General features: G+C 48.7%; 1 protein-coding gene across 2 annotated transcripts; it reads left to right on the top strand.

The window, feature by feature from the left end:
• The first annotated feature begins 10,260 nt into the window (after positions 1 to 10,260).
• On the top strand, positions 10,261 to 13,491 carry LOC136474583 (protein CCA1-like). Of its 2 annotated transcripts, XM_066472147.1 has the most exons (6): positions 10,731 to 10,892; positions 11,026 to 11,145; positions 11,241 to 11,352; positions 11,469 to 11,530; positions 11,772 to 12,188; positions 12,579 to 13,491. In XM_066472147.1, the coding sequence occupies exons 1-6, from the start codon at positions 10,872 to 10,874 to the stop codon at positions 13,266 to 13,268; spliced, it is 1,422 nt and encodes a 473-aa protein (XP_066328244.1). In that variant the 5' UTR covers positions 10,731 to 10,871; the 3' UTR covers positions 13,269 to 13,491. The 2 variants fall into 2 exon arrangements, with proteins under 2 accessions (XP_066328243.1, XP_066328244.1); XM_066472146.1 differs by lacking the exon at positions 11,469 to 11,530 and having other exon boundaries at positions 10,261 to 10,892.
• Positions 13,492 to 13,959: the final 468 nt, after the last annotated feature.

Raw genomic sequence — 13,959 nt, 5'->3', positions numbered from 1 at the left:
ACCTTTGAGGCGGTCGAAGATCGCTCTGACCACCTCCTCGCTTGAGGAATGGCTGGTGGTGATGTCGAGGAGCTCCTTGGTCATTCATGGGCCCTTGTGTCCTAGCTTGTGAACTAGGGACTCGTAGGTGGTCCTAGACAGGAATGCTCCTATAACATCAGTGTCGACGACGTTAGGCAGCTCATTGCACTACCGGGAGAAGCACTGGATGTACCCATGGAGGGTTTCTCTAGCCTTCTGTCGGTAGTTTTTGAGATCCTAGGGGTTCCTAGGATGCTTATACGTGCCCTGGAAGTTCTCCACAAAGATCTCTTTTAGGTATGCCCAACTTTGGATTCTATTGGGTGGAAGGTGTTCCAACCATATCCGCGCTGAATCGACCAGGAACAATGGAAGGTTGCGGATAATGATATCATCATTATCTACCCCACTGGCTTAGCAGGCAAGCCAATAATGCTCGAGCCATACTCCAGGGTTTGTTTCCCTAGAGTATTTTAGGATGTTGGTTGGTGGTCGATACCTTGGTGGGAAGACGGCGTTGAGGATGTGTCATCCAAAAGTCTGAGGTCCTAGTAGGCCAGGGCTCAGGCTTCGGTCCTCACCGCTGTCAAAACGTCTGCACGTTGAGGGTGGTAGCCATGGCTGGCCCCCTCCCCTGCATCACCGCGGGTATGCCTGCGGGCATCGAGGGTGCTGTGTGCGTCATGGTTGCGGTCAAGGCGCTCATGCACCAAAACCATGATGCGTGGCCTGTCGCCTTGCGGCTCCTAGTGGACTGATGCATCCTTGTCTGGTCGCTCTAAGGGTGTGCACTGGCTAGCATCGAGCTCACATCTCTGAGACAGCGAGCTCTTGGCCTGTTGCGCCGTTGTGCACTCGAGCAGTGTGCGAATCTCATGTTGGGCCCGATGCTCATTGGCATCGTGGCCCCCAGAAGCCCACGGAGTAAGGCTACCATAGTAGTGATGTTCTGGCTTGCTCGGGCAAAGTGTGGGGGGCTTCATCATCCTCGATGATCATCTGGTTCATGTTGCAAGCCATGGCACGTGCATGCCCACCATCTTCATGGCGCTTGATCTCACGATCGAGCTCCCTGCATTCCTGCTTGAGCTAGAGTCACGCTTCCTTGAGCTCTTGGTGCTAGGCCTTTAGCTGCTCCACCCGCAGGTAGGGTGGGGCCCCTACATCACCCTCGACCATGTCATCGAGGTCATCCATTAGGGTAGCCTCCTCCTCGTGGATGCTTTCGACATGTCCTTCGGAGGTACCTGCCTTGAAGCATTCATGAGAGGGGTGATGGCTTCTATTGCTAGAGTCAGAGTCGGAGGGTGACTCCGACTCCTCTATGAGGAGGTTGTGGAAAGACTCCGCGACATATTTGGTCATCCCCATGAACTCGTCGTTCGTAGGGAAAAGGCGGCATGTGTTGAACCACAAGGTAGCCAAAGGTCTCTGCAGCGTTGCGTAGACCGAACGGGAGCACTATCGGGGCACTCTGGATGATGTATTTTGGGAAGAGCGGTTCTCTCTCGGCGAGCAAGGAAGATGTTGGCAAACGAAAAGGTGAGGTGGTGGAGGTCCTCCTGGGATGGTCAAGGTCCTAGGAAGATGTCGAGCTAGCGCTCTAATCTTCCATAGTCAAAGCTGAGGAGCCAGCCGCTCTCGGGGGCACAGGCCTCTGGTGCGTGCAGCTATAGCTCCTTAAGTGCCTCGGTGATCGCATTAAGGTCGATAGAGTGGAGAGGTTGGACGACGGTGGAAGCCAGCGTCGGCTCTCCCTCCATCGTGATGGTGAAGTCTAGGTCCCCAAAGCTCATGTGCGCACTTGGGACCCAGCTAATGTTGTGATTCACCATCCGAAGCCTAGTGTCGATGTCAAGACGCGCAAAAGGCCCCTACCTGGCGTGCCAACTATTGGTGTTTCGAATAAACACCAATGAGTAAATTTCTAATATTGCGCCTTTGGCTTGGATGGTGTGCTAAGAGGACATGAGGTTTATACTGGTTTGGGCGGAATGTCCCTACGTCCAGTTCGTTGCTGCTGCCCATGTTACTAGCACTAAAAAGTCTATAGTAGGGGTTACAAATGGGCGAGAGAGGGACAAGTCCCAAGTCTCTAGTGGAAAGAATGAATGGGTACCGAGAGTTCGGTTGCTGCTCGGCTATGTGTTCGAGGTTCGATGCTAGTGGTTTTGATCTAATGCGGTGTGATGCCCCTAAATGGGATGCCCTTCTTTCCCTTTTATAGGCCAAGGAAAGCACGTGTTACAACAGGAGAAAAGAGGAGAACGAGAGAGAGAGAGAGAAAGTCCTTCAAGGTCGCTAGGCCTTTCTTTTCCTTTGTGCGGGTCCCGCTAACACAATAGGTGGTGATAGGGATAGCTCCATGCCGGACGCCTATCCACCTATGATGCCATTCTCGGGCATTATCAGCGGTTCATGACGTCCCACTCCGCCCTGGCGGGCCATGCGGTGAACCAGCATGCTGATCATCGGTTGTACAGGGAGTATGCAGCATAGTGACCACGTGTCCATCACTGTGGGTGATGTGAATTCCGTGGAATGACATGTCGTGAGGATGGGTTGTGTTGAGACGTGACCGCTCCCTACATGATGATAGAAGTTTGAACTTGTGTTGTACTTTCTGGCCCGTAGTGGTTGGCGGCAGCGTGAGCTTTCGTTAGGAGCCATGCCCAAGGGATCGGGCAAGGCGGAGCCAGCCCTTAGACGTCGGGTGAGGTGGATCCCTCCCTCGAGGGTTGGGTGAGGTAAAGCCCACCCTTAGAGGTCGGGCGAGGCGGAGCCCGCGGCCTTGGTGTCGGGCAACGCAGAGCCCGTCCCTAGAGGTCGGGCGAGGCGGATCGTATGACCTTAGGGTTGGGCGAGGCGGCGCTCGCCCTTAGAGGTCGGGTGAGGTGGAACCCATGGCCTTGGTGTCGGGCGAGGCGGAGCCTGCCCCTAGAGGTCAGGCGGGGCGGATCGCACGACCTTGGGGTCGGGCAAGGCGGAGCCCGCGACCTAGATGTCGGTTGGAGCTATAGTCACACCTTTGATTGCTTGGATGGATCAACGTATAATGACCATTTGCCCCTCCTCTTCGGGTACCGTAGTATTGGTCCCCGATAACACCAAAAGCTGATTCAACAAATAACAAGGTCAAAATACATCATGAAGCAGAGCTTATACAACTAAGGATAGAAAATTGATAGTAATTTCAGAAATGCATATCTCAAGTTATATTTATCCAACAAGCATGATCCTTAACTTTATAGAAATCTTATTAAGTTATCTATAACTTTCTTATTATCATCTTAGGATGAGTCTATAGCTAACAAGGTTAAACAACACCAAGAATGTATCTCTGTCTAGATTTGGATAGAATCTGCCATTCCACTTTGAACAGCAATAACTTGAGTTCTAGACTATCAAAAGCAGTTATCTAAGCATTCTAGAAATCTTAGGAAAAACATTACAACTCTCCTATTATCACTAATATGTGATTCTATGTTTAAATAAGCCAAACAATACATTCAGATCTATCCAGAGGACATGCAAAAGCTGATAGCAAACTTGTAAATCTATAACTCCTACACCAGCAGGCCTAAAATCATGAAATTTTAGGACAAGCAAAATAAGGAAATTATATACAAATTTTGTATTCACCATATTTACATAAAATATCATTTGATCCATGAAGTTATCATCACAACAGAAAATGCACATGCAGCCATTTCAGAATGTAACAATTTGATGTTTCACTTGTTTTGCTAACAAAGAGCATGCACACATGAGCCATTCAAGAACTTCAACCACAACTAACATACTTAGCAACACTTTATTGAACACCAATCACTCAAAGCATCACCAAATACAATTACAAGCTTTATCTACAATTATGTTTTTACTAATCCTTTCTCCTAATAAACATATATATATATATATATATATATAATTTTAGTGATATATGAGAACAACTAGTTTGGGGCTGAGACTTTTATGACTGGTATATGTTATCAAAACATGGTTACTGTATAAATTTCACATGCTCAGGTTTTATAATTTAATTACTATAAAAAAGATAAATTGCTATTGCAAGAAAACATGTAAAAGCAAGATAAATCTAAAAATCATCATTTTCTATAAACATATAGCCATATTATGGTTTCTTAGGTCACAATATCACCATTAAAGGGCAAGGGAACCACATTTCACATTTTTCATATATAAATTATTTATAAACCATTTAAAACCATTAATCAAGTTAAATTCATAACTCAGTCATACATGTACCAAAAATAATGAAATTTTAACCAGAGATCACACATGATATAAGTATACTAGCATACAATTTTTAGGTCATTTGGAGTAGTACAATAGTAGATATGATGATAACAAGCAAAGTAAGCTAGAATTAACCATTAATCATGATTAAATCAAAACATCATAAAAACAGTGATCAAATAACATGTTTCATATTTTTCTTAGCTAGCACATGATAAAATAAGACTCCCAAAACTAGAATCACATTTTAAAGACATTTCTACCTCAAGATATGCATTCGACAAACTTAAAAGGATTTCTAAAGCACTTTATAAGAATAAATAAAAACAGCTAAAACTTTCAACTAACACATATCATATTATGACTGGGTATATCTACTCACAAGGATTCCAAAAAGTCTTCATTTGCTATTTTACAATTTTTCTATGATTTATTATAATTTTCCAAAGTTTTAGCCATAAAAGAAAAACAGATTTGCACCGAGGCCCCTAAACTTTCACGAAAACAGACTTAAACGAGCAGGTCCTTCAGGGCGCTGTTCATATGAGTCAACAACTTTGCAGTTAGGCCCTTCCCTTTTTTCAAATTCTTGCACAAGGTCCCTCCTCTTCTTCTCCTCGTCGGGTAGAGCAGAGGCGGCCGGCGGCCCGGCCAGTCTTGGCGAGCAATGGTCGGCAGCGGCGGGGAAGGGCCATGATCGCATAATGGTGGGTCGCACCCATGGGTGGCCTTGGCCTAGCCTAAGGCCGACCGTGGCTCCCTGGCCATGGGCGCATGTGGTAGCCCGACAACGGCTCCGGCGGACAGGGTGCTGGCGGAGCTCCAGCAGCGAGGAAGAGGCGATGGAGCACCTAGGGGCCCACACGAATCCGCTGGTAGCCACAATTTGCACCACGGTGGCCCAACGTGCTGGCAGCGATGGTCGGGTGGGCACCGATGGTAGTAGCGCATGGTGGTGGAGGCGTTTAGAGGAGAGGCGCGACGCGCACAGGGTGGCACGAGGAACGCGAAGGCAAGTCTAGTTGGGATGGAGGAGGCTCGCAGCAGCGGCAGCGAGCCCTACGTGATGGCAGCCATGGCGGAGCTCGATGTGCCTGTGCGCACGCGCCATGGAGCAAGGGAGAGAGCGAGGAAAAGCGAGAGTGAGTGAGGGAGAGGCAGAGAGTGAGCCTGGGCATCCTCAGCAACTCTAAAAGCTCTAGTTTGGTTTTGGTGAATTGATGAAACCCTAAGTGCTAACCTAGTTTATCAAGTGATCATGAGATAGGTTGCACACTCTAAGTAATGAAGCAAATGAAGATCATAGCATGATGATGATGATACCATGATGATGATCAAGTGCTTGGACTTGGAAAGAAGAAAGAGAAAAATAAAAAGCTCAAGGCAAAGGTATAAACCATATGAGCTATTTTATTTTGGTGATCAAGACACTTAGAGAGTATGATCACATTTAGGATTGATAGTCATACTATTAAAAGGGGTGAAACTCGTATTGAAATACGGTTATCAAAGTGCCACTAGATGCTCTAAATCATTGCATATGCATTTAGGATCTAGTGGAGTGCTAACACCTTTGAAAATGTTTGTGAAAATATACTAACACATGTGCACAAGGTGATACACTTGGTGGTTGGCACATTTGATCAAGGGTGGTGAAGTTTGGGTGCAAGGGTAAGAAACTCCACCGGTGGAGTGTCCGCCCGTAGAGTGCAGATAGTCCGATGGTGCTACCGGCGCCCTAGACAAAAAAGACGGAGGTCACTGGGAGTGACCGGACACTGGCCACGGTTGGATCGGCACGTCTGGTCAGATGTATCAGTGAAGATGCTAGCGTCAATCAAACAACCGGACGCTGGGTCGCTCTATGACCGGATGCTGGTAGGGTGCGTCCGGTCAGTGCTGACATACGTTGACGTGAGGCGCACAGAGGAGACATCGTCTGGCCAGACGCTGGCAGGGTCCGGTCAAGCATGACCGGACGAGTCCGGTCGGCAAAATACGTTTCTAGAACCTTACTGGAAATGACCGGATGCTAGAGGCTCAGAGTCTGGTCAGTTGTAGCGGAGCGTCCGGTCAACTGATAACCGTTGAAATCCGACGAACAGTATTTGAAGCAGGGGACACGTGGCGTGAATCATATGATCGGACGCTGAGGGCTAGCGTCCGGTCGATTGGACCGGAGCGTCCGGTCACCCTGCGTTCAGCCTAGTGAAGGGGTACAACAGCTCTATTTCGTGGGAGCTTCTGTTTAAGCCCCATGGCCGGTTGACGCTCGGACTCTTGGCCATTTGCATTGACATAGCAACCTTGTGAGCTTAGCCAAAGCCCTCCCACTCATCTTCATCATTGATTCATCATCTTTATGAGATTGGGAGAGAATCCAAGTGCATTGCTTGAGTGTTTGCATCTAGAGGCACTTGTTGTTTGTGTTTTGCTGTGGGTTTTGCTTGTTACTCTTGGTGGTTGCTGCCACCTAGATGGCTTGGAGCAACGAGAATCATTGAGCGGAGGGTGGTGATTGTCTTTGGCTCTGATCGTGGTGATTGTGAGGGGTTCTTGACCTTTCTCTGGTGGAGAGCTAAAAGGTACTCCGGTGGATTGCTCATGGCTTGTGTGATCCTCATCTTATGTTGGTTGTGCGGCACCCTATTGAGGGTTTGGCATGTGAAGCCAATTAGCGCGTGAACCTCCAAATGAGTGAATCACCACAACAAGGACTCGCTTGCCGGCAAGCAAGTGAACCTCGGTAAAAAATGATTGTGTTCATCATTGATTCCGAGATGATTGGTCTTCATTGTTATTCATCCTTGTGATTGATTGGTTCCTTCATCTACGCAGCGGTATAATCTTCTTGATCACTCTCTTTACATTATCGCAAACTAGTTGTCAAGCTCTTTAGTATAGCTAGTTGTGAGAGCTTGCATACTTGGTTGGTGTGGCTCTTTAGTTAGCCTTTGAGAGCACACTAACATAGAGTAGTGTCATAGCTATTGTGTGAATAGACACTATCTAAACTAGAATTATGATAGGTGGCTTGCCCTTTTTTTGAGTAGGCTAGCGCAACACTTGCTTCACCACATGATTGTCTAACAGTTTTGTTAAGTGTTGTTGTAGAATTTTTAATAGGCTATTTACCCCTCCTCTAGCCATTAGGACCTTTCAAGTGGTATCAGAGCTAAGGTCACCATGATTTGAGGCTTAACAGCCTTCGGTGTAAAAATGGTTCAAATCAACAACATCAAGAAGCCACTCCAATTTGATGGCACAAATTATCCCTATTGGAAGTCAAAAATGACCACACACATCAAGTCAATCAATAGAAAGGTGTGGAAGGTGGTAGAAACCAAAATTGAGATTGGTGATTCAGAGAATCCCACCGCGGCTGAAGAAGTGCTTCTCCAAAACAATGACATTGCTCTAAGTGTTATTCATGATGCAATTGATGAGAGAACATTTGAGCAAATCAAGAATATTAAGATGGCTCATGAGGCTTGGAAGAAGTTGGAAGAATCATTTGAGGGCACTCAAGCCGTGAAAGGTGCAAAGGCTTACATTCTCAAGGAGAAGTTTGCAAGCTTCAAGATGAAGGAGGATGAGAGTGTGCCGGAGATGTTTTATAGGCTTTAAGTGCTTATCAATTATCTCAAAGCACTTGGAGAAGAGGTGAAGGACAAGGACTTCTCCCATAAGTTTTTGAGATGCTTACCTTTAAGATTTGGCATATTGGTCACTATTCTAGTAAGGAGTGGTTTGGACACCATGACACCAAACCAAGTGTTGGGAGACATCATGACCGATGATACACATAGAGATAAAGATGAGAAAGAAGAAAAGAAGAAGAAGAAAGATGATAAGAAAGATGAGAAGAAGAAGAGTGTGGCATTCAAGGCCACATCATCCAAAGGAAAAGCTAAACAAGAAACATCAAGTGAAAAGATGAATCTTGGGATGATGACGATGATGAGAAAATGGCTCTATTTATCAAGAGATTTGGCAAGTTCATGGTGAAGAAGGGCTATCATACTAGAAGAAAGAAGTCTTCATCCAAGAACAAAGAAGAGTCAAGAAGGTGCTTCAAGTATGGAAGTAAAGATTATCTTGTTGCTCAATGCCCATACAATAGCGACAATGATGATGACAATAAGAAGAACAAGAAGAAGGACAGGAAGAAAAAGAAAGAGAAGAAGGACAAGATGACATTCAAGAAGAAGAAGGGTGGTTCATATGTGGTCACTTAGGATAGTGATGCTTCCTCAAGTGATGATGATGATAGTGATGATGACAAAACCACCAAGAAGAAGGCATTTGCAAGCATTACCATCAATGAGAAGCCTTCTCTCTTCGAATCTTCATCATGCTTCACGGCTAAGGCCACTAAGGTACAAAATAGTGATGATGAAAGCGATGAAGAACATGAAAATGAAAATAACCATGATAATGATAGTGATGATGATGAACCCACCAAAGATGAATTATTTGACATGCTAGAGGATGCTAGAGAACACTTTGACATCAAAAGAAGAGAATGCAAAAGCCTGCGTAAGGAACTAAAAGCTCTTAAGCAAGTATTTGATGAGCTCAATGCATCTCATGAGAGGCTAGAGGAAGCCAATGAGAAGCTTGGCAAAGCTCACAAAAAGCTTGAAAAAGCTCATTTCTCTTTGCTTGATGAACAAAATAAAAAGAAGAATGTTGAAACTTTTTAATCGTGACAAAAGGCTCTTAGACATACAGCCTGTTCGCTTGTTGGTTTCAGCCAGCCTAAACTAGCCAACCAACAGTGTTTTCCTCTCACAATAAACTAGCACCGGCCAGTCCAAACCAGCCCAGAAACTAACCAGCGAACAGGCCGATAGTTACTAAATAATTTTAGGAGTAGATGAGGGTGAGAAATTAAAAGTAACTACTATGTCCCCGACAGTTATACCATAAACTTTAATGTTATTATATCTAAAAGAATTAATATTTTTTATATAAAGATGGATGAAGATGAATTTTACATCAAAATTGTAAAGCTTAATGAGACCAACAACTTTGTAGTTGATAAGTTTTTATTTGAAACGATTTAGAGTAGCAAAAAATCTTTTAATTCACAAATTGTGAAATTGGAAATTTAGAAATTTTTTTTAATGACCTCATATGCTAACATGATCTCTACTATGTACTTTAAGACATCTATCTACCCTCTCGGTCCCAAAAAGGTGCAAAAAGGTGTAATCATAGGGTTCATGCCATTCAAATTAGCTCAAGATTGACTAAATTTATCGTAAATAGTGTTAGTATTTATATCTTTAAATAAATTTATTTAAAGGTATACTATGTAATTAGTTTAAAGATGCTTATTTTGTATTATGTGTTAGTACATTTTTATATAATTTGATCGTATTTAAATTATTCGACTCCTTAAAAACGCTTTCTTTTCGGAGTGCAAGTTTACCCCATCCGCCGCGACGACGGAGGCGGGTCCCCCCCACCCCCACCCCCCTGGAAACATGTGGCCAGGAGATTTCGTGCATTTTGTGGCGCCAACCCGGGGGTTCTTGTGGCTTGGAGCTGTCCACTTGTGGCCAGAGCCTTGCTGCTTCTAGGAGGCTCGCCGCGTGTCAGAACGGGCCCCGGGGACGACCGCGGCTTCCGGCTTGGTGTTGCGTGACGTGTCATAAAGCGCACCTGCAGTATGCTCCGCTTTATCCGATCCGCACTTTTTTATCCGTCCAAGCGTCCACACCACGCTCCTGTCGCTCCAAATTGAGAGGCTGGGATATTTCCGCGATTGTTTTGGCCACAAATTGTTAGAGGCAGGGGATAGTTTTTTTTTTGTTTCCTTCCTCTTCGTATTGATTAATGATGAGTACTCCTAGCTTTCTTCTCCTCAATCCACACTGCATGGCTTTCGTGATTCGAGTCATCTACTGAACTGCATCCACGTGACTTTGGGAGCCAGACACGCAGAGAGCGGGTATTGAACCGGGTGTATAGAGACCAGGTTCGATCATGGAACAGCTAACTGAAGCACTGCCCAAACGTGCATCGACCCTCACCCGCCTTTGCAGCATAGTCATCGAGCCTAATTTTGAGGCTGCTATCGCCATTCGCCACGCCCGAGCGATTATTAATTTTGGAGGCCCCGGCCGGGCGAGGGAAGCATTCGCAACGCATGATAGCGACGGGGGCCGGAGGAGCAGCCAGAGCCACGAGAACCAGCGGCCTCCCGAACCCTCTCCTTCCTCGATTCAATTCCCCACCGGATTGGTGGATTATTCCCGCCGCGACCGAGAAAAAAGAGCCGAGAAAATCGCAGCCACGAGAAGGGAAGGTGGGAGAAAAAGAGCGGGGAAAGTGGAAAAATCCCATCCGACGTGGAGAGCTTGCCCATGCTCTTTTTCTCCCGACGCCTCTCTCCTCTTGTCTTCTCCCATCTCCACCAGTGCAAACCGGGCCTACGTAAAACGTTCGCCTCCTTCGCTTCTCGCCCTCTCCTCCTCCTCCTTGCGCAGGTTTGAGAAGCCTGAGGTATTGGAAGGTGGCGACCTCGGGGGCGGCTTGGGTCGGATTGGTTTCGGGAAGTTTGGTCTTGACTCCAGCACTGGATGGAGATGGCCTCTTTGGAGGTAATATTTGTGATCTTCTTCCCTTGTCTTGGAGAGATCGTTTCAGGGTGAAATTCACTCGAGGCGATTGGTTTGAATGGTGTTATCGCCTTCTTGGGCCCTGAATTTTGGATGTTTCCCCCGTTGTCCACAGCAATTTCCGGTGGCAACCGACGAGACCGCCGTTGCCGATCGAGCGGGCGGTGGAACCGCCGTGCATCACCCTCTGGATCCCCGCGACATGGATTTGTCAGGGGAGGAGCACGTGCCCAAGGTACAGCAGCGGCGAATCCCGGCCGCGTCGCCGCAGAATCTGTGCCATCCTGCGTGTTCTCACTCTGTTTCTTCCACGCTTGCCTGACCGACCAGGCGCGGAAGCCGTACACGATCACGAAGCAGCGGGAGAAGTGGACGGAGGACGAGCACCGGCGGTTTCTTGAGGCCCTGCAGCTGCACGGTCGCGCCTGGCGCCGCATACAAGGTACGCACCGGCCGGCCTTTCTCTCTCTCCCCCCGCGCGCGGTCGTTCGTTCTTCCAGTCAGGACGAGGAGAAGCGCTCACGCTCTTCTTCTCTGTTCGTGCGTGCGTGCGTGCAGAGCACATCGGCACCAAGACCGCCGTGCAAATCCGGAGCCACGCGCAGAAGTTCTTCACCAAGGTCGGTCGTGTAACCATTCGCCTCTCTCTCCCAGCTCCAGCGTAAACAAAACGAATTCTTTCATCTCTGCCACGAACCAAAAACAAAACAAAACGATGGGTGGTTGTGTGTCACTACTTGACTCAACGCCCAAGTAAGTCACCCCAATCGTCCATACTATGTTAGTAGAGCAGACGACGATCGGCGACGTGCATGCTTACACCTTTTCTGATGTCGGAATTGCTTGCGTCGTGTGCTGCAGGTGGTCCGAGAATCATCGTCAGGAACAGGAAGCAACGCCTCCGCGGGCGTCGCGCCGGCGATCCAGATCCCGCCGCCGCGCCCCAAGAGGAAGCCGGCGCACCCTTACCCGCGCAAAGTGGACGCCGCGGCCAAGAAGCCCGCGCCGGAGTTCAAGCAGCTGGAGAAGCCGCCGCCCCTGCGCGACCAGGATGAAGAAGGGTCGCCAACGTCGGTGCTTACCTCGGCGCACACGGTGTTACGAGCGGAGGAGGGGCTGGGCAGCGTGTTCGCGAACAGTTCGAGCGCCAGCAGGTCGCCGGCCCTGTCAGCTGCCGGTTCCGATGAGCGTGGCAACGGCGGCGGCTCGCTGGCCTCGTCGGTGGACGGAGAGGACGCCTGCGCATCACCGAGGACGACAGCGCCATACACCACCAAGGTACAGAGTATGTTCTTTGGTTGTTTCGTTCTTGGGCAATTAGGCAGCACTGCAGCAGACATGGTAATGGTAAAGTGGTGATTGTGAAGCCTAGCACATGTTCTTTCCATTTTTATTGCTCGACTCGAAAGCAATAAAATAAAAATCTTTCAATTTAGCGACATCCAATACCGAGGCTGGACATCTCTCTTTCAGATAAGACTACGCGGCGAAAGTAATTATTCTGGAATCACTTTCGAGTGTCAAGACAGATTTGTAGATATCTCTGGACCATTTTAAATTTTGCGGTTGGGTTTCAGGTGCTCGGTGATGCAAACGAAAACAGTGTGATCTGATTCAAAAGAATTGGCACCTGCGATTTCTCACATGTTTCTTGAACGTGGATTTCAGGTGCTCGGTGATGCAAACGAAGTGGGATCAGAAGCTCCAATCTTCAAGCTGTTCGGAAAGAAAGTCGTGGTGGAAGACCTGAAAACGGACTCTTCACCTGCGAGCGCTGTCCAGGCAACCAGAAACGGAAATCCTATCGGTGCCGCAGGAGCGACGAGCCCCTGGAATCTGTGGCAGGGCAGCGTCCAGGTGCAGCAGCTCATGTACTTGGTTCCCCAGCCCGACGGCTTCGCGGCGCAACCCGTCGTGCCGTGGTTCGGCTACAACGGGAGCCTGCCGTGCGCGGTGTTCTACCCGCAGGCGGTGGCTTCTTCAGCTCAGGAGCACCAGCAGCAACAGCAGGCTTCAGAGCTTCTGGATCACAGACGCGCGCAGAGGGAAGGGTCGCTGACAGGTTCGAACATGGCGGCCTCCAGCGCCGCCGCCGTGCCGGCCGCGTCGGCGGCGCAGAACTCGGACCCCGCGGAGTCGTCCCGCCACGGTCCCGGGCAAGAAAACACTACCAGCGACGGCTACGCGGCGCTGCGGCGGGCTGCCGCCGTCCCGCGGCTGACCAAGTGCGCCAGCTCGGCTTCCTTCTGCGGGAGAGGGTTCGTGCCGTACAAGCGGTGCGCGGCCGAGAGCGAGGCGCCGCGGCCGGTGGCGCCCGGAGAGGAGGCCGACGGCGAGCTGACGAGGCTGTGCTTATGACAGGAGCTGAAGCCTCGGTGTCAGGACTCACGAGACACGTTTTGGATGTTTGCTAGTTTTGCTCCGGTTTCATGATGAGCTGCTGCTGATATGGCTGCACATGCTCTGCAGAAGCAGGTAACCAGTTTTCCAGAAATGGATGAGCAACGCTGGTTCTTACTCCTCGGTATATACGCGTCGTATATAGGCAAATCTGTACTCATATTCCACTTTAGTTCACTGTGTGATTGTGTAATTTTGCTCCAATTTGAGAGATCCAGGGGCCAGTGGCAGACTGTGCCAACCTGGATGACTGGATCTCAGAGGGTTGTGTGTGTCGATAGTCTGACCACATGTAAAATTTGGGCTTGTACCATCTGAACGACATGTAACAGGCAGAAGCCGAAATGAGCCAGTTTCCCTCAAAATACTGTGCACGATCTATTATTGCACGGCGAGCTGTCCGCCGGGCAGCAATCCCGGCCACCCAAAATCGAACGCCTGGAGCTCGGACGATGAAACGAAAAATCCCGAAATCCAAACTGGGCCATACACCGGTTAGCAGTTTCATCGCGACGGGATTGGTTGGGGGAAGGAAGGCGGCGGGAGGTGGCTGATGGGGCGCCAGACGCCGCCATGGGGGAGGCGTCACCGGTCGCGCCAAGGGAAGCAGGCTTCGCGGGGGCAGGGAGGGGGATGCTCAGACGGGAGA

Source organism: Miscanthus floridulus, chromosome 8 (genome assembly GCF_019320115.1).
Source record: "Miscanthus floridulus cultivar M001 chromosome 8, ASM1932011v1, whole genome shotgun sequence".
Taxonomy (NCBI): Eukaryota; Viridiplantae; Streptophyta; class Magnoliopsida; order Poales; family Poaceae; genus Miscanthus; species Miscanthus floridulus.
Note: the sequence above shows the minus strand (reverse complement) of the source record. Positions and strands in the feature narration are given on the sequence as shown.